This window comes from Elaeis guineensis, chromosome 4 (genome assembly GCF_000442705.2).
Source record: "Elaeis guineensis isolate ETL-2024a chromosome 4, EG11, whole genome shotgun sequence".
NCBI lineage: Eukaryota > Viridiplantae > Streptophyta > Magnoliopsida > Arecales > Arecaceae > Elaeis > Elaeis guineensis.
Window position 1 is genome coordinate 38,266,026 of NC_025996.2, and position 20,051 is coordinate 38,286,076.

General features: G+C 39.4%; 1 protein-coding gene across 1 annotated transcript in view; it reads right to left on the minus strand.

Annotated features, from left to right (window-relative positions):
* The window catches only part of LOC105042936 (uncharacterized), a 40,402-nt gene extending 20,598 nt beyond the window's left edge, over positions 1-19,804 (minus strand). The window contains 6 exon segments of the mRNA XM_010920308.4: positions 12,192-12,227; positions 17,896-17,940; positions 18,016-18,105; positions 18,194-18,272; positions 19,195-19,327; positions 19,330-19,804. Of these exon segments, the coding sequence (XP_010918610.2) occupies positions 12,192-12,227; positions 17,896-17,940; positions 18,016-18,105; positions 18,194-18,272; positions 19,195-19,327; positions 19,330-19,741 (795 nt within the window). The 5' untranslated portion in view covers positions 19,742-19,804.
* Between the last annotated feature and the right edge of the window lie 247 nt (positions 19,805-20,051).

Sequence of the window (20,051 nt, forward strand, 5' to 3'; positions counted from 1 at the left end):
GCCAAACCGAACTAGAGGGAAACTGAGCGGCACACACCGGCGCTGTGGGAGAAAGAGGGAGAAGAGAGGAAGAGAGAGAAAAGGGGAGGAAAATACTGGACGACACCGTCGAAGGGCGACGCTGGCCCATCGAGGCCGTCGGAGGGCCGCGCCGCGCTCAGTATCGCCTGATAGGGGCTTTAACCCGGAGAGAGAGAAAGAGAGGAAACGGATAAAGATTTTCAGAACCGTCCCAAATCAGGCGTGCTGAATTGGACCGACAGGGAACCGAGATGGTTTTGGCTGGGAAAGCGGCACATGCCGACACCGAGAAAAAGAGGAAAGAGAGGAAGAGAGAGAGGAGGAGAAGAAGAGAGAGGAGGATGCCGATGAAGGATTTTTTTTTAAAATATTCCTTTTTTAAAACTTATTTCCCAATCTACCCTAGGTCGAACTTATTTCTCAATCTACCCTAGTTCGGTTGCCTAGGATGCCATGTGTTGAAATCGCATGTTGGAAATATGATTTATTTTTGAAATCGCATGTCCAACATGCGATTTCATGCTAACGTGGCCACCCACGTCGGCTAAGAGCCGTTTGAATTTAAAATCGAAACTGCAAGTCCCACATGCAATTTTTGTCCTCGATTCCCCAAACCCTCTTGTGGTCCTCCGTGATCTGCCTCACCCCACCCGACAGGCGCCTTCCGTGATCCCCCACCCCTGCGATCGGCCTCCTCCCACCCGACATCTTTCGATCCCACCTTGCAGCGACCGGCATCCGCCCCCACAACCGGCGTCCGCCCCTTTCCTACTTCCCCTCCCCAAGTGGCCTGCTCTAGCGACCGGCTCGGGCTCTGCTCCTCCCCGACCGGGCTGCTCCCCCTCCTAACCGACCGGGATCCTCTCCCTCTTGCCCTGGCCCCCCCATTCCTCCTCGACCGGCCTGCTCCCCCTCCCCGATCGGCCCCATTCCTCTCCCTCTTGCCCTGCCACCCACACCCCCCCCAACCCCCCCAAAAAAAAAACAGCCGTCATGGCCCCCTCCTCCCCTCGAACGGTGTCCCCCACCTCCGACCGGCCCTCCTCTTTCGGTGCTCTCAGGCCCATCTCCTCTACCTGATAAATTTATTAAATATTTTATTTATCCTTTAATGCTTAAAGAATTAAAATAAATTTTTAAAATCTCTAATGATTTTTTCTTTGGTGTTATGTTAATTTAGAAGCATGCTTAATATATTTATTTAATTTCCTACATGAATCAATACAATGCTCATAATCACATTTAGATTATCATCGGATATATCCAAGCTATATTCATATGTATGTATGCATGTATGTATGTATACATGTAAGTTGATGCAAGTTTATTTGTCATTTATTTTCCTTTTTTTTTGATAGCATTGCTAAATTTACCCTTTTTATTGTATATATGGTGAAACATGACGGAAACTATCATAGCCTTGTGTTACATTAATGGCTCAATAGTTAACGGACCGTATGGCATTGAGTACACTGAGCGACCGCAAAAAGCCATTAGAATTAAATTTGGAATGAATATGAGTTGGAGGATAAATTTTACAAGCCTTTCGTATTGATAGAAGACAAAATAAAATATTAATAATATATAGATATTCACAAATTGTGCAACCATTGCTGATTAAGTATGAAGCTGTTTCGATTACCAATAACGATGATCTGGAGATAATCTTTTCAACAATAAGTTCCCATCCATGTTTATCTGGTGCAGAGTTGTACATAAACGTGCAACCGATAGAAGACGCTGGAGATATTCGTGATCAAGATAGTTTGGAGTAGGTGACCAAGATTTCGGAATGACAACGCAGATCGGAGAGCAAATTGTTTACTCTAGTCCGTACATTATAGATAATGTCCCAGCGGTTCTAGACATATCAAGCAACTTGGTGCAGTAGACGGTGATGTGACACAGAATATCATTAGACAAGCATCAGTATATACACTTGCTAATGATACGGTTTATGCGGATAATCGGCTTTTTCAGGAAGATGATGTACCAAGCAAAGATGAAATGGAAGAGGATGCTCAGCAAACTGGCACATCCCATGACGCGAGAAGTCCACATGATATTGGAAGATCACGTGAAACAGGAGTCTCAAATTTTTCGAAACATTTAGTCAATTTGATTGGGCAGCTGCTAATGTACCAGTGTGTTCTGCTTTGCAACCAATGTAATACATGGGAAAGAGGTGAAGAGTTATGTAAGGGGCTCCATTTTGCAGATAAGATAGAAGTGCAAATGGCGATAAAACAATATTCAATTGATACATATCATGAATTCACGGTCGTTAAGTCGCAGCCAGAATTGTGGGTTGTTAAATGTAAGAACAGGTAGTCAAGATGTCAATAGATGCTTCGAGCAATAAAACAGCATGATAATTTTGAAATCACACGATATACTGGTCCGCATACATGTTTATCTGCTATGCTTTCTCAGAATCATTGTGGGCTAGACTCTAATTTTATCGTCAATGAAATACGAGATCTAGTAAAAGAAGTACCTACAATTTCCATTACTGGCATTGGTGCGGTATGTAAAAATAGATTTAACTATACACTGGCTATAGAAAGTTATGGTAGGCCAAGCAAAAAGCAATGGCTATGGTATTTGGTGATTGGGACAAGTCATATGAATTGTTGCCGAAGTGGTTGCATGTTGTAGAGGAATTCAATCCCGATACTTGGATTAAATTCATTAGCATTCCTACATGTCATTCAACATGTGCTACATTCAATCGTGTTTTTTGGGCATTTGGACCTTCCATTGAAGGGTTCAAATATTGTCGACCAGTGATTAGTATCGATGCTATATTCTTATATGAAAAGTACCGAGAGAAGATGATAATTGCAACAGCTATGGATGGAAATAATCAAATTTTTCCACTTGCATTTGCCATAGTTGATGAGGAGTCTGCGGATACCTGAGGTTGGTTTTTAGCTTGCATGAGAACTTTTGTTACTACATGACAGAATATTTGTCTGATTTCAGATAGGCATGCTGGCAGTTTATCTCAGTAAAGAATCAATTTCTTAATTGGCAACCACCACATGCATTCCACATATATTGCTTGCGACATGTAGCAAGTAATTTTAATACGCGATTCCAAGATTCAAAGCTAAGGGATATGGTTAAGAAAGCTGGCATGCAAACACAGATCAGAAAGTTTGAGAAATATATGAGAAAGATTGAAAAACTTAAACCGGAAGCGGTTTAAGAAATATATGAGAAAGATTGGAAAACTTAAATCAGAAGTGGTTCCATGGTTAAATGAAATTTCTTTAGATAAATGGACTCTAGCATATGACGGTGGCCGACGATATGGAACAATGACTACTAATTTGTCTAAGTGTTTTAATGAAGTACTTAAAAATGCTCGTTTTCTGCCAATAACTGCATTGGCACAATTGACATTCTTCTGTCTTGTATCATATTTTGATGGTCGTCGTGCTCAGACAGTTGATGCATTAGAAGGGGTGAAAGATTTACTCCATTTGTTATGAATCGTATCATCGCCATTCAATCCAAAGCTACATCACACAGTGTTACAAGATTTGATAGGGCTAGTGGTGTGTTCCAAGTCCAGACGGTGTTGCGTGGCCCTTATATGAACAAAGGCAACAATACGCAGGTGACCAGTATTGCTCATATTTATTAAATTCTTATTTGGTTGTATTTAACAAATACATAACGTTATTAGGATATACGATGCAGATAGTCAAACTCTCAGAGCGTACGTGTACGCATCAGAAATGGCAGTCCTACCATTTGCCTTGTTGCATGTCATGTCTACTGTGCTCATGTTGCAATTGATTTTTGGCGATATATTGATCAGTGCTACACTCTAAACGATTATCGTCACAGTTATGCTCATCAATTTTATCCCATTCCACATCAAGAATATTGGTCATAAATAAACAATGAGTGTATCATTATACCAGTGCAAGAACGATTACGATAGAAGGGCAGATCACGCTCCTCAAGACTACGAAATAAAATGATTGGAGGGAATCTGGCAACAGACCTACGTGTCGAGTCTGTGGCGAGGCAGGTCATGACAAACGAATGTGTCCAAGAATAAGAAATGATCAATGAAACTTGCAATTACATATGTTGCATTGAGCTGAATTGTACTAAAACTATTGCTTTATGATAGGCATCTAGATGCCAGACATAGATATGTTGTATTAAATAGAGTTGTAATGAAAGTATTTCTTCTAAGAGTAGCACTATATTGCAATGCATCTAATTGAGGATATTAGACTGAATTTACTGAACCAAAAAATTACAGTAATAATTGTTCTATTTATGCTTGCAACATATCGTATACATGATCCAGGGCCAGTAGTTGATTCTGCATTAACAAAGCAGGCGTCTCATCGATCATCGCAGTATGGGATGGTGAGGTACATATGTATAACACTATAACAATCAGAAAAAAATTTTATTATATTAAATTAATTTTCATTTCTCACTTATCGTCGGAGGAATCTAGCATTGCACAGGTCGATGTGACTTGATGGTCGCATTATGCCATATTTATGCCAAATCAGATTCTATGGATTATGTCACGTCGGATTCATACAGCTTGACTGGCACTTGATCACGACATTCGTAGAGTGATGGCGGTCAGAGACTCATACGTTTCATCTACCTCAAGGAGAGTGCACCATCACATTGCAGGATGTCTCTATCCAGCTTGGACTGCCCGTTGGACTACCAATGACTGCAGCAAACAACAGGATTGACGTCAAGTTTGTCTGGATCTATTAGATGTTGTCCCACCTCCGGATAGACTACAAAGGTTGCGGTTGAGTATGGTCTGGGTGGGAGAGCAGTTTCCTGAGTTATCCCCGATGCCGATGAGTTAGCGATACGGTGTTATGCTAGGGCATATATTCTGCAGCTCATAGATGGATGTCTATTCAGAGACAAATCTAATAATTTGGTACATCTTATGTTTTTACCTTTGCTTGAGGACTTTGAGACCGCGGACACTATAGTTGGGGTAGTGCCGGCCTTGCATGTTATACAGAGAAATGTGCAGGACGTGCCGAAAAGATATATATGAAATGCTGGACCTCTGATATTATTGCAGTTGTGGGCATGGGATAGATTTCCCTTTATCGCACCACAGAGATTAGGTCGGCCTCTTGTAGATCCTATTATGGATCTAGTGATGGTGGTGCATTGCCAGCTAGTCCTTTAGGAATGAGGTAAACAATATGACTGATCAAATTTTTTTTGTATGTACAAGTCATATCCAGCTCACATATTCTATTATATATACAGATAGAGAGATTTTTTTTTGATCAAGGATGTATTGACCCATATTCTCATTGCATACTGATACCATCTTAATCGACAGAGTACTGGCCAGGTACGCATTACATATGTGTCTCTTATTTGTTAGGCGTACGTAAATTACTTAATGCTTCATCTTTTTTATACACAGATGATATGGCAGCCTTATACTCTTGATGTCCTCGCACAGTTACCAGATTACTGCTTTGACGGACAGGACATATGGCGTAGTCGAGTGCCACTTATTTGTTTTCACATTGTAGAGCGGCAATTTCCTGATAGAGTGTTGTGCCAATTTGGAATCGAGCAGCCCGTTCCAAACGATTGTGATACGGATGCCAGACTGCATCGAATCGACCTTAAAGAACGAGTCGATCAGGATTGGCATTCACACATCAGCATTTCATTGATTTATGGGAGAGCCGTCGAGACTACGTTGTAGATGGGCCTCCAGTTGAAGGTACTATGGACTTCAATCATCCATAATGGTGTGGTATCAACGCATCACTCAGCGGTTCATTAGTCGTAGTGGTGCCATGTTTGATTATTTGGTACGCCATTAACCTAATTTCCTTATACTTTCTGGATCGTATCTATTTTTTTTTGTATTGGTTAGCGGTTGATTTTATGCTATGGCAGAGCGACGGCTTGGTGAGGATACATGATCTTGCTCATCCAGAGTTGATATCCACATCCTCGCACACCATTCAGGATATTTGCACATCCGTGCTACATGCTGTGGACCAGCAAAGCCGTATCTCCATGCGTGTGCATCCTCATAATCTCGGGACACATCAGGAGACTCCTCCAGCTTTCGGACATTCTGCATCATCCAGACCACCTCCAGCCCGACATAGATGAGGTAGTCGACGACATGCTACCTCTCCATTCCTGATGGCAGAGTTCCCTTCATATTCTCCATACATATCATCAGCTGCATATACACATGATGTTATGAGCCAATTCGACATTGTTTCAGAGGCAGCTATGCAATTTGAGTATACGGCGGACCACATGGAGGATGAGGGACCTTCATATTATGTTGACTGTACAGGTGAGGGAGTTGCACAGGAGCCTCCAACGCACAATCACCACAATATAGAGGAGGATGTGGGACCAAGTGAACTAGAACCAACGTGTCATCGGAAGCAACCTGTACGGACAAGGAGACAGCCGCTATGTGGGACATGACTCATGTATTAGATGAATCCGTCATGGTTTATGTCACTATCATGACTCATGTACCGAACTGATCTGTATGGATCCAATGTATAAAACTTTATGCATTTTCAATGAGCACATTTCCCTTTATATGCAAATGTTGTCTCGTAATTCCGAAATCAAATTAATTTATAATATCATATTAAATTTCATTGTTAATAAAATTATAAAAATTAATTATTAATATGATAATATGAATTCTAAGTCCTTAAATCCTAAGGGTGTAAATCTTAAATCCTAAGCACAAATTTAGAATACTAATCCGAAATCAAAACCCCACATTTAAAATTGGAATTTCGCATATGGGAAGTCCGATCGACCGGCCCATCAAACCGATCGATCGGTTTGGAACGACATGCTGACCTGGACAATTCCACACAATCGATCGGTGGTCTAGACCAGGCATGACCATTCTTCTCGGTTTAAGTGCGATTGACTGCACTGCTCCCGATCGACCTGTGCGGAACGGCACAGCCGGTCGACCGACCTATTTTGACCGCGAACGATCGGTGCTCTCGCCTGGTACTTCTGCCAGTTATTCAAGTGGGTCTTGGGCGGGCCAGCTCCGATCAACCACGATCGACCGCACAGTAGCCGGTCGACCGAATTGAAACCTTTTATGCACAGGGCCTAAAACCTTTAAATATTCCTTATTAAAATTAATTAATTTTTTTAATTTATTTCGAACTAATTTCATATCACAGCTCGATCTGTCAAAACAAAGAACACGTGCAGAAAAATATCAAAGTCATAATTCAAGATATAGATGATACATAAGTCATAATTCCAATTACAAACAATACATAAATAAAAAGTCCAAATACAAACGATACATGCGTCTGTCTTACAAATACAAAAGATACATCTGTCATAATTTCAAATACAAACAAAAAAAAAAATCGAAGATCATGGATCAAAGCATCATATACTGCAATCAAAAGCCGAGGGCTAAGCATCCACTAGAGGATCCTGTGATGGCGAAGGAAACTGACGATAAAAGTACTGTACGAATTGATTAAATCGTGCAAATCCTTCGTCCAGACGTCTGGTTAGAGATATCTTCAGTGTATCTATTCGAGCAGACAATGCTCGTAGATCGGATGACTACTGATCAGACTGTGTAGATTGGCCAAGCTAAGCGGCAAGGATAGATTGTGTACTTTAAACATGATGCATAGGCTGATCTCTGTCGGTAGGCTCACCTTCTTCTGCACCTTCATCCATATCATCTACACATCTCCATACCCCATCAAAAAAAATATACCCCATACATCTCAAGGACGAATGATTGTAGATATCAGTGTGTTTAAGCTTAATAATTTCATCATCATCACCGATAGGGACATCCTATGCCTCGAAGATAGCAGTCACGACAGCTCTATAGGGTAAACAGGATTTTTACTTTGAAAGCATTCACTCATATAATGCATCATCATATATGGCAAATTAACCCTGCTACCCGAAAGCATCATGTGCAGAAGATAAACATCTAGGAACGATACATTGTCTCTATGACCCCCTCGAGATAGGAAATTAAATGTGAAAATATGATAAATAAGCTGGTTCAACAAAGGCAATGCACGTGCACTAGGTTTAGCGGTACCCACTAAACCATTATCCTCATAAATATTTCGGGCAGAGGGAAGATATTTTAAAACTCGATGACTCCAACAAGTAATATTAAAATATTTATCACCATCTGATGGAATGCTTAATATTTGACCAAGCATGTTACAGTCAAACTCGATACTCTTTTCTTTGATATAAGACGAAATAGAACAACTCGATCTGTCAAAACTAAAATTACTATGAAAAATATTTCACTAAAGTGGGATAGGTTGACTTGTTAAGAGTAATCATTGATAACCAATCCATTCTTTCAAATAAAAATCTAATTTGAAAATCACTAAATTGATCTAGATCTACTATCCTTCCCCCCACAACTTTTCTACGAGAAAAATTAGATCTAAATTTTTCCATATTCATAATTCAAAAATAAATCTTCTTCATACCTACGCGTCCGTTGTTTTCCTTTTTCTATACGAGCTTTCTTTGTTCTCGACGTAGCACCTCTTTTTGAAGCCATAGATTGATTTTAGAATGGTAGAGGATTAGATTTCAGATTAGACCAGAGTGGTAATAAAGGATTAGATGGGGTACAAGAGGGAAGAGGGTATAAGAGGGAGGCAATATGGAGGGAGGAGGGGGCCACCGTAAGAGGGAAGAAAAAGAGGTGTGGGGAGGTTAAGGGCCACGGCAAGGGGAACCAAAAAAAAAAGGGGAAGGATGGGGAAGATGAAGACACACATGAAAGCGCATGTTTAACATGCGTTTACATAGTGAAAATGCGTATTCAACAGTGGGTTCACAAAACTCGCATCCTCAACATGCGTGTTCCATGTGCGCCTGCGCGGGTAGGTCTCCAAAAAATCGCATGTTGGAGAGGCATTTTGATTATGAAAATGCATCTTCAAGATGCGAGTTTGGAACTCGCACCTTCAAGATGCGAGTTATATTTAAAAATTCAAGCCAACGTGGGTGGCCAAGTCAACCTAAAATCGCATTTTGGACATGCAATTTCAAGACTAAAGTGCATCTCCAACATGCATTTCCACACATGGCATCCTAGTTATCCGAACTAGGGTAGATTGGGAAATAAGTTCGGACTAAGGGTAGATTGGGAAATAAATTTTAAAAAATGAATATTTTAAAAAAAAATGCTGCTAATGGAAGCCGGCCATGGCATACTGCAGCCGTTGGATGGCCACGGAAGCCTCCACGGCTCAACCATCGTCTGATAGGACTTTTAAACGAGCAAGAAAGAGAGAGGATAAACGACGTACCAGAGGGAGAAGCCGTCGGTAGAGGGGCTGCTGGAGCTTATCGGATGGTTGCCATGGCTATCGGACAGCGGAAATCATGCGGGTGAAGCCGCGGCTGTAGAACAAGGGCTACCACCTCTGTTCCTTCATCACGTTTTTTTTAAAACTCGATGAATAGTGAAGTCAGCAATCGGTTTGCCAGCTGTCGGCTTCACTTAACTGAAGCCTACAAACCCACTGCCGACTTCATTTTTTTGATTTTTTTAAAAAAAGCAAAAACAGTGAAGCCGACAAACTAGCTGCTGGCTCATTTTTTTGAATTTTTTTAAAAAAATCAAAAACAGTGAAGCAAGCAAATGATTTGCTGACTTCACTTAAGTTCGGATGTTTTAAAAAAAAAACTCATGAAACAAGGGCGTCACCCCTATTTCATCCCACAGCGCCGCGCGCATGGACTGCAACATCTAGTGGCCATAGCGGTCAGCTGGAGGCCGTCCAACGGCTCCTCCAATTTCTTCCCCTCCCTCCTTTTCTTTCTCCCCCCCTCTCTCTCTATTTCTCTCTCTTTTCCTCCTCCCGATTTCCTTCCTTTTCCTATGTCAGTTTGTGCCTATCGATCCGATATGGATCCATACCAATTCATACCGCCGTTCGGCCGACACGAGCTCCGATACCGAGTCTGCAAATCTTAGAAGGGATGCTATCAGACGACGGCAATGGAGAGGGATCTTCGACGCCATTGGGTGACCACCATGGCCACCGAATGGCAAAAAACACATGGACGGAGCTACAGCTACGGAACAGGGGCAACCATCCCTATTTCTCACATCGTATTTTTTAAAAACGATGATAAATAGTGAAGTCAGTAGTGGATTTGCCAGCGAAACCGGTAGTGGAGCAAATCCATTGCCGGCTTCAGTATTTCAAATTTTTTTAAAAAAAGTTAAAATATAGTGAAGCCGACAATGGATTGTTGGCTTCACTATTTCAATATTTTTTAAAAAAAATTCAAAAATAGTGAAACCGACAATGGGTTTGCCGGCTTCATTCTTGTCGGACTTTTTTAAAACAGCCCGTGAAATAGGGGCGATCGCTTTTGTTTCATGGCTGCGAAGCCGCAAGTGGCGTTTACGTTGTCCGACGGCCACGGCGACCAACCAAAGGCCCTTCGGCAGCCTTTCCACTGGACCCCCCTCGATCCTTTTCTCCCTCCCCCCTCTTCTCTCTTTCTCCCACAGACGATGTGGAGCCGCAGTGGCCGTGGACAGCCCTCTGGTGGCCACCAAAGGCATCTCCGCCACTTCAACCTACTTCCCCCCTCCTCTCTTTCTCTTCCTCTCTTTTCCTCCTCCTTAGTTCTCCATTTGTCAGTTCGCGCCAACCTGGTCTGGTACGGCACCGTACCGATTCATGCCATCACCCAATCAAAATAGTATCCGGTACCAGTTTTGAAAATCTTATGTATATTTTTTTTAGTAACTCAAGTAAATTGTAAAATTCAAGGTTTGCTGAACCGGTACCGCCGGCCGTTTCGGCGGCCAACGTACGGTTCGATATGATTTCATACCGTACCGAACCGACGACCCGAATCGGAAGAAAAAAGAGAGAAATTGAGAGAAATAAAGAGAGAGAGGAAAAAAAAAAAGAGAGAGGGGAAGGAGCCAGCGGGGCCGTCGGACGGCCTCCGACTGGCCGTCGTGGCCGTCGAAGGGCGCCGTCCATGCAGGCGGCGCCGCAGGCGTGAAACAGGGGCATCGCCCTGTTTCGCAAATTTTTTTAAAAACATGGTTTTAAGTGAAGTCGGCAAACGATTTGCCGGCTTCACGATTTTTATTTTTTTTTTAATTCTTAAGTCGGCAACCCAGTTGCCGACTTCATAAGTTTAAAAAAAAAAAAAAAAAAGAAAAAATCGAAACAGACGTCGTCCATCGGGGAGCCGCGGAGGGGCTCCGCCCGCTCGACCGCCCTCAGGCCGTCGGCGTTGGCTCGTCGGCCATCGGGAGCCTCGCAACGAGGCACCGTCTATCAGGTAGGTTCTCCGCCCCCCTCCGAGCGCTCTCTCTCTCTCTTTTTTGCTCTCTTGAAAGCCCTATCAGACGATACGGGGCTCGAAAGCCCTCCGACGGCCACAGCCGGCCTCCAACGGCTCCCACCTCCCTCCCTTCCCTCCCCTCTCTCTCTTTCTCACTTTCCATTCTTTATTCTTCGGTACCGCCGATGTATCGATTTTACCGATCGAATCGTGCCGGTTCCCCACCAGTCCGGTACAAGATGGGATGTACCGGCCGGTTCGGCACGGTATGGCAAACCTTGGTAAAATTCATGTAGAATTCGGAAATAATTGTATAGTCCTTAATTGATTCATTTTTGGAGAATAACCTTAAGAATCATTTAGCTAAGAGAAAAACTAAGAATAATTTGACAACTTTTCAAAAATTCAGAAAATAAAATTCATGTAGAATTCGGAAATAATTGTATAGTCCTTAATTGATTCATTTTTGGAGAATAACCTTGAGATCATTTAGCTAAGAGAAAAACTAAGAATAATTTGACAACTTTTCAAAAATTCAGAAAATATTGTCACGATGTTGGTAACATACCAATATGATTAGAGGCTCGATAAGACACTATATCAACAAATGGCAGAAGTGCTATCTCACCACGAGCAGCTACCATTTGCCAATATGGGGGCATTATCGTACCAACCTGTACCCTACAGATAAGCTACCGGTATGTTGCCTAGTACAAAAAAATCCTTGACAATAGCATAAGAAATTTGGCAAGATAATTTAAAATGCTTGTTGATAAAAAAAGGGGGTTCCAGTATACCTTATGCTTGCTTATCTCCTCAAGCAATTGAGCTTTCTGCACACACACACACACCCCAAAAGGAAAAATAGATCAATGTTATTTAGATATTGAAAAAGTTATTGTGAAATGTTCAAAATTACATACCAGACACTAGCCTCCTATTCTTACTGGAGAAGTAATGACAACTTGCTTAGATGCTAGTCAATGTACTGGTATATTGCAGCAAAACAAATAGCAGACAGAATAAATGCGATGGCCTTATATAACTTAATCTAGAATTACTTAATACAACTTATGATTCCAACAAGAAATCATTTTCACATAATCATGATCAGAAGCTTATAGTTTGGAATGACTAAGGAGCTCGTGGTTGCATGTAATTGAATTTGCTGCAGCTCCAGTTATTGCAATTAGCTCAAACCTATAATTTGGGTTCATGTACTTATGATACCTGACATGCAATTGGAACTATATATTTGGGCCCCAATGCATCATTTTTTTCTACAACCAAAGGTTGAACTATAGTATTTGGCCACATGCCAAATAACAAATCAAAGACATGAGAATTTGTTCAATGTAGTATCATAATATTGCATGACAATAAACAAATGTCATGATGTAATATAATATAACAATAATATATTATTATTGTAGTAATATGCAACATTATAATGACAATTGACTATTATAATACTGTTACTAACGATATCATATCATCAACATATAAAAACATAATAACATATCAAACTTACACTTATCATACTTACATTACATATAACAAGTATTATTATATCTGTAATGCATGCTACAGTATTATCCCAAGTTTAATGGCAAAGTATGTTAAAATAGTGTAAGAATATTAAGTGACAATATTAACATGGTTACATAGTATATAACATAAGATATGAAGTTTTCATATTGTAGCAATTTTTTTACGTCTGACATATATCAAATATGTTATATAATGTACACCATAATACTACCATAATATATTATATTGTTAGAAGATAAAATTATCGAGTATTGTTCAATATATACATACGACATTATATGCATTGTGTAATGCACACACACAAACACGCATATCTATATGTATTACTACAATTTTATGTCAGTTTAATTCTTTGATGTATTACTAATTTATTACCTAATATTTTTGTAATAAGTTTTAAGTCATTAGTTACAGCAACAATGATATCATTATAATAATGAGACAAAGTAATGGCATATTATCATATATTACAAAGATTAGAAAAAAATGGCACATGCAATGCATGTTTTAGAAAATCAATAAACGTAAACCTAATATAATTACAGACATTTTTATTATTTTATTTCTTTTACTTTTAAAGTTAATATTATTAGCAAATGGAACGTATTAAGCAATATAACCCAAATCTTACACTCTTATACAGGATTGTACTTTGAATCTAGATTTGAACCTAATACAGATACCATGGTTTTGGGTATGTGTATCGGCCAAACTTTACTCTCTGATTTATTTACCCTGTAACAACTAGCAACAATCTTACATTGTGATAGTTATATATAATCAAAGACAAACATTAGGACTAACATCATCCTGAGATAAATCTTTAAATTCCAAGAATTAATAGTCTACCCTTTTCTTTGTAATGTAAGAATAGTAGATGGGGGACAAAATATTAGACCAGTAATAATCCTGAAAAAAGAAGTCCAAAAGATTATATCACAATCATTACTTCTGTTAAAAAATAGTAGTTTTCAAATACTAAAACATGTATAATGTCACTATTGTAGTTTAGTTATAACAAGTAATATTATCATTGTACATACAGCTTAAAATATATAAAAAATACCTACAAAGTCTTGAAGTTTCAAGCCACTGTACATTAATGGCGTTATCAATAAAGACTTATTATTAAAATATGCAAAAATTAGTTTCTTTTTTAACAAAATACTCATAATGTTATAATTTAATATATGATGGGACTATAGTTATAATCCATAAAAGCCTCATTTTTTTGAATAACTTCTACTTCCAAAAAAGGAGGCCCAAAAGTCCATCTGGATCAAGCATGTCAATCCGGCATCTCCAAATCAAGCAATGGAAGGACTATCTACAATTGTGATGCAATGACGTCCGTTGTAAGTGCTCAATAGAGAAATTATTGGGGGAACAGAAAGGAGGTGAGAGTTGAAAGAAGGCACATCAGTCATTGCCTTACCATCCTTGGATTACATTTGGAAGTTGTCTAGCATATGTCTTAGTGGTTTGTGTAATAACTAAAAAGAATAAAATAATTACCCAACCCCAGCAAGATCAAAAGTCTGGCTGGGATGAGGAATCGGGAAGGCAAAATTCCCTTCTCATTTTCAGTGTACATAGTAGTCTAATAGATGAGCATCAGATAAAACTCAACTAATTATATCTATTCATCACAATGTGAACATCCATTAAATTATCTAATATTCCCTTCTTATTTGTCAGTGTACAAAATAGATGAGCATCAGATAAAACTCAACTAATTATATCTATTCATCACAACAGGAACATCCATTAAATTATCTAATGAATTATTAACATCAGATCCATCAACTCCAATTAGATCCATAAGTCTGCTATATGCACTAATTTTATCATCTATTCATCTCAACGTGAGCATCCATTAAATTATCGAATGCATTATTAACATCAGATCCATCACATCCAATTAGATCTGCGAGTCTGCTATATGCACTGATCTCAATGGACAAGCTTGGACCATAGACCTTGAAATCAATATCAAATCATATAGATTTGATGAGGTAAGTTATTATGATCTGGGCCAACATCAACAAACAAGATAAGACAATACTTTGCAATCCACATCAGATCCAACAGATCAAAAGCAATCAAATGATCTTGATTCACTCCATTAGGTGCAGAACAAACTAGCAAAATCATGCAGGTTCAATTTGGATACACATCATGGTGCGAAAACCACCAAAGCAGGCAAGTTTGGTCACATGGAAAAGTCCAAAGTGCCAATGTGAACTTGGCCTTCCAATTTCAGAATAGTCCATCAAACAGCTATATGTGAAGCTTAAACAAGCTCATGCTCCTCCTAAGGAATAGGAAACAGAATTTTTTGGAGAAAAAATGGATAAAAAGGGGCTTCTAAATTTCAATGTTTAAAGGTCCTCGAGCTCCTTCTTCTCCTATCTTTCTTATCTTCTCTCTTCTTTCCTCTCCACATTCTTCCCTTATGCCCTCTCCCTCATTGTTGTTTTGGTTAGCCAACAAAAGGGAGAATTCACAGTTTATATTATTGGTTTCGATTCCTATCCTGGTACATGCTACTAGAGTAATTAGTATGAATTGGTTCTAAGCACTGATGCCCAATACACCCCCGGTATCGAATATTGATTCACTACCAGTATAGTCTCATGTGACGAAACATGGGTCTACAATAACTCTTTGATGGTACAAGATGAGCTCCCTTGGAGCTCTTGATCAGCCCATTGAAGGCTCAATTGGTATAATGTCATGGGGAGGGGCCAGAGGCCGGCCCCTCCACTCTTTATCCCTTATCAGTAAGGGTGGCATGGAGTGTTTTCCTCTCTCCTCTCCATGTCTAACAAGAGAGCTATAGACGGGATGAGGTAACATCCACAAATATATATACATATATATCAAGAAAAAAAAGAGAAGCAATTGCATGCAAATCCCCAAAATGCCCCCACACAAATCAAAGGAGACATAAAAAGCAAAACAGAAATTCTTCACAAATCATTCCCTAAAAGCCCTCGTGTCCAATTTAAGGAAAAGTGAAGGGCAGAAATGTAAATTACTTGCAGATCCACAAATAGTTCATGAAAGAGAAGGGGCAAGTCAATTACTAAAAGTTTAAAACAACCACGAGCCTGAACCAACCAAAATAAGAGAGCGAGCCAAGTCGTAGGGGGTTGATCACAATATAGCACAACACACTCCCAGACTGGCTACAAACACAAGTAGGGTCAAAATAAGATCAGATCCAAAGAATGACTTCCGTGCCTGTGTTTCGAACGAGCCAACAAGAACAAGTTTGAAGATGGTGGGTCATGACTAACTCCATACATAGACAAAAATAGGCCTACAGACTCAAGGACTCAATGCCCGACATCAACTAAATCATGGCTCAAATCCAGTTTGCATCAGAACACAAACTAATGTGGGAAATTATGTTTGAACAAAAACAACTTGCAACTAAAAGTAATGATTAAAAAAAACAAGTCAATTCTTGTCATGTTTAAAACATTAAAAGGAAGCATTTTATTACTACTATAAAAACAAAACACCAACATGGCCTAGGAGCGAGATTATACAAACATAAGCAACAAAAATCTAAGGAAGCTATAATAAGAAAATTTGCTCAAAATTGGATGCCAGAGGGTTGTCAAAGCATGGAAGTCTGAGGATACCATGGATTAAAGTTGCAAGGAAGGATTTAGAAAAGGAATGTGATGGCATAGGATATAAAATCTTAATTTTATTGAGTGGCACATAATGATCAATGAGGCTAATCCAAACAATTAGAACAAGTCTTCATGGAAATCATCATAGCAAATTATTCTTTACAACAGGCATTTATCACATCAAAATCTTTCAATAGCACTAGACAACAATTAAATCATCATTGACACTAAACAAATTGTTAAAATAATGAGAAGCAAATTTCTAGTAGTCACTTCTTCAGAAAAAACTCTTTCAACCGAAGGACAAATAAAGCAGGAAAACATGGCCAAAGGTTTCAATAGCATGCCAAATCATCGAAATCAACCTCATAATAGAATGTAGAAGAAAAACATCTTTGACTTATAGTTCAAAGATAATATATAAACTTATGGAGGCATAAGTTCGCCAATAAAGTAATAAGCCTAAAGCAAGGCGGGTTATATGGCCTTCTTCTATATGATACCATCAACCAATGCACATTTCAAGTCTTGTTCGATAGAAGACAAGAGGGATGAAGCAAGTGATCTACTCCAAAGAAAAGTTTGTAATATGATGTTCTTAAACAACAAACAAATGAAAGAATAGCTCCTATTACCTTAGTTATTAATCAACTTATTTAAAGCTGATTGGGAAGTGGAACTCGAAATTTTTGCATTATGCAACTAGAAACACTAATATTTGGATTATTTCTAACTACCATGTGATTCTATCACTCCGGTGAACCAATAGGTTTCACAAAAATCCCATCAATGCCCATAAACAATGGACTATAGAAACGTGTGAAGGTAGCTTGATAATATTGCAATAAATTAATATCAATGGTGCGCGAGAAGAAGCGCCAGAAATATTTTGGGCCTCAAGAAATTACTCAAAGTTTCTCTAAGATTCTAATTAAGCTTTTCTTCTTGGTCTAGAAAAAATCGCAATCAAGATCTAAAATAATGTTGAAATGCATAATTACGTAATTTGGGTGAGAAGAAGAAATCCATGAGGACTTCTGCAGTGTTCGCAACTGAAGAATTAGCACATTATAGCCAACTATTTTTGTCCTTGTCTATAATATGACTAACAAAAGTAACTTTATCACAAGACCCACCCATAAGTTGATGGGAGACCACATGATTACTAGAATGCTAGAGACAAAAGATATGCAAATGAAGAAAATTAAGAATTCCCATGATCTCTAAAATGTAAGTGACACATGGTTCATAAAACAACAACCATACAAAGCAATTCCCATGTGCACGTGCATCAGTAGCGTACCTCGAATTTGAGGAATTTATTTTTCTCTCTCAGAGAATGCAATTCCTGCATAAACCAGAGTCATTAGGCAGTTAAACATCATTGATGTTTCTAGAGAACATTGCAGGAACAAGAAAAAACCTTTCGTAGATCATCATTCGGTACAACAATAAGTGGTGCATACACATTAATAATCTCCTTCCGCTTAAAGTTCCTATTACATTGTGGACACTGAAAAATTATAAAGTTAAGTGAGCAATGAAATTATAACATAAAATAGCTCGGTGGAGCTCTGTTAGGATAGAACGGTGATGTGTACCTTTCCAGTTTTCTTTCCACATTGATCAAGCCATCTCTCTAAGCAAGATCTACCATATACATGTCCACAAGGAATACAACTGCATCCGAAATACTTAATAAGTTCAGTCATTCAGATATTAAAATTCATATTCACAAAATCAAACAATTAATTCAAGGTCAATAACATGCGCCTTTTAAAATAGTCTCGTATTCTACCAAAAATATAGTCTGGTAGCTGGTCTTCTTGAAATCAAAATGAAGTCAGCTTTTGGATTTCCACAATTTTACCATAATGAAGCATCACTCATGCTCGTCTCTGTCAATACATTTATTCCTGCAATCAACAAGAAAACTTCTTGCTTGTCCACCCTTTCTTCCATGCTATACTTAAGTTTAATTAGTTAGAAGACTAAGATTACCTCATCGCTACCATAGGTTTTTCACCTCAGCCAGTATCCGATCCAGTAAAAGGTTTGTAATCTCATTAAACCCTAATTCTTTTTCTTTTTTTGTTGGTAAACCAGAAATTTAGATTAATTGAGTGTGAATGCATCCCAGAGTGTCCGTCCATACAGAATTTCTAAGCTGACTATATACATCAATATTCACCAGAAAAGTGTATTCCATCATCTGAAGCATAATTGGTCGTCCAGTTTTCCGGTCTGTTGGCCTTTCCATAGACAGGATTAAAGCCCAATTTCTTTTCTGGTGAACATTAAAGCGCACAGAAACTCCTGGCCCTTAAAAAACCTCCATTGTTCCTTCTTCTTCTTGAATACACAACGTTGACAAAATATGAAACCCTAAACATCTCTTGGTTCTTAACTGGTAGTTCTTGATAAAAGGGCATTCCTACAACGCCAAACCCTAGTACATTAATTTCCACAAAGAAAGGATTTTATTTGAAAAATAAAGGGAATTCATCAAACATACAGCTCAATCCATAAAACATTAACGGAAATAAAAAAAGTACACAGAAGGGAGAAAGAAGAACAGCATCAGAACACGATCTTTCCTTACCTGACTCGGTGAGGCCCATCAGAAGTCCACATATCGAAGCAAATAGGGCAATTGGGGGAAATCGACCGATCCACCTCGATCCCATTCGTCTTCCCCGTATCAATGCGCTCCCCACACTCTCCTCTTCCGCCCCATCTTTTTCCACCCCATCACCTCCCTCCTCCTCCCCCTCATCCTCCTCTTCTTCCCCCTCATTTCCTCCATCGCCCCCTCCACTCGCCCTTTCCACGCTCGATCCAACCTCCACTACTTCCAGCGACACCTCGAACAAATCGGTCGACGTTGCCGTGGCTACTTCGTCGACCGTGGTTCTATCTTCTGCCATAGATGCAATCACTGCCGCGGCTTCGGGTATGTACGCATGTGCTTCGTCCTCCTCCGGTACAAGGGATGCCGCCATGGCCTCCTCCTCCTCCTCGTCGGAGTCGAGGACCTCAAGATAAGGTTCGTAGTCTTCGTCGTCCTCGTCCTCGGTGTCTTCCGCGCGCTCTCCTCGCTCCTCCGGCTGGACTCTGGGGGGACTGGGAAGAGGGTTGTTCGACGCCATCGGCGGAGCCGAGAGAGAGTGTGAGAGAGTGAAAGAGAAGGGGAAAGACGAAACCCCCGCCGAGTCTATCCGATCGTCTATAGAATAAATAAATAAAAACTAAAAGTGCACTTTTGACACTAACAAAAGCTTGATTGAGCTTAAGACTCAAGGAAGACTCGAATTTGACCATCCTGATAGTTCGGTCGTGAAATTTATTTATTTTGATATTTTTAAAATATAAATATATGATCATTATAATTGATCCTATTAATAATGACCTGTCAATATAATTCTACTTATTAGATATTTATTTTAATATTTAAAATAT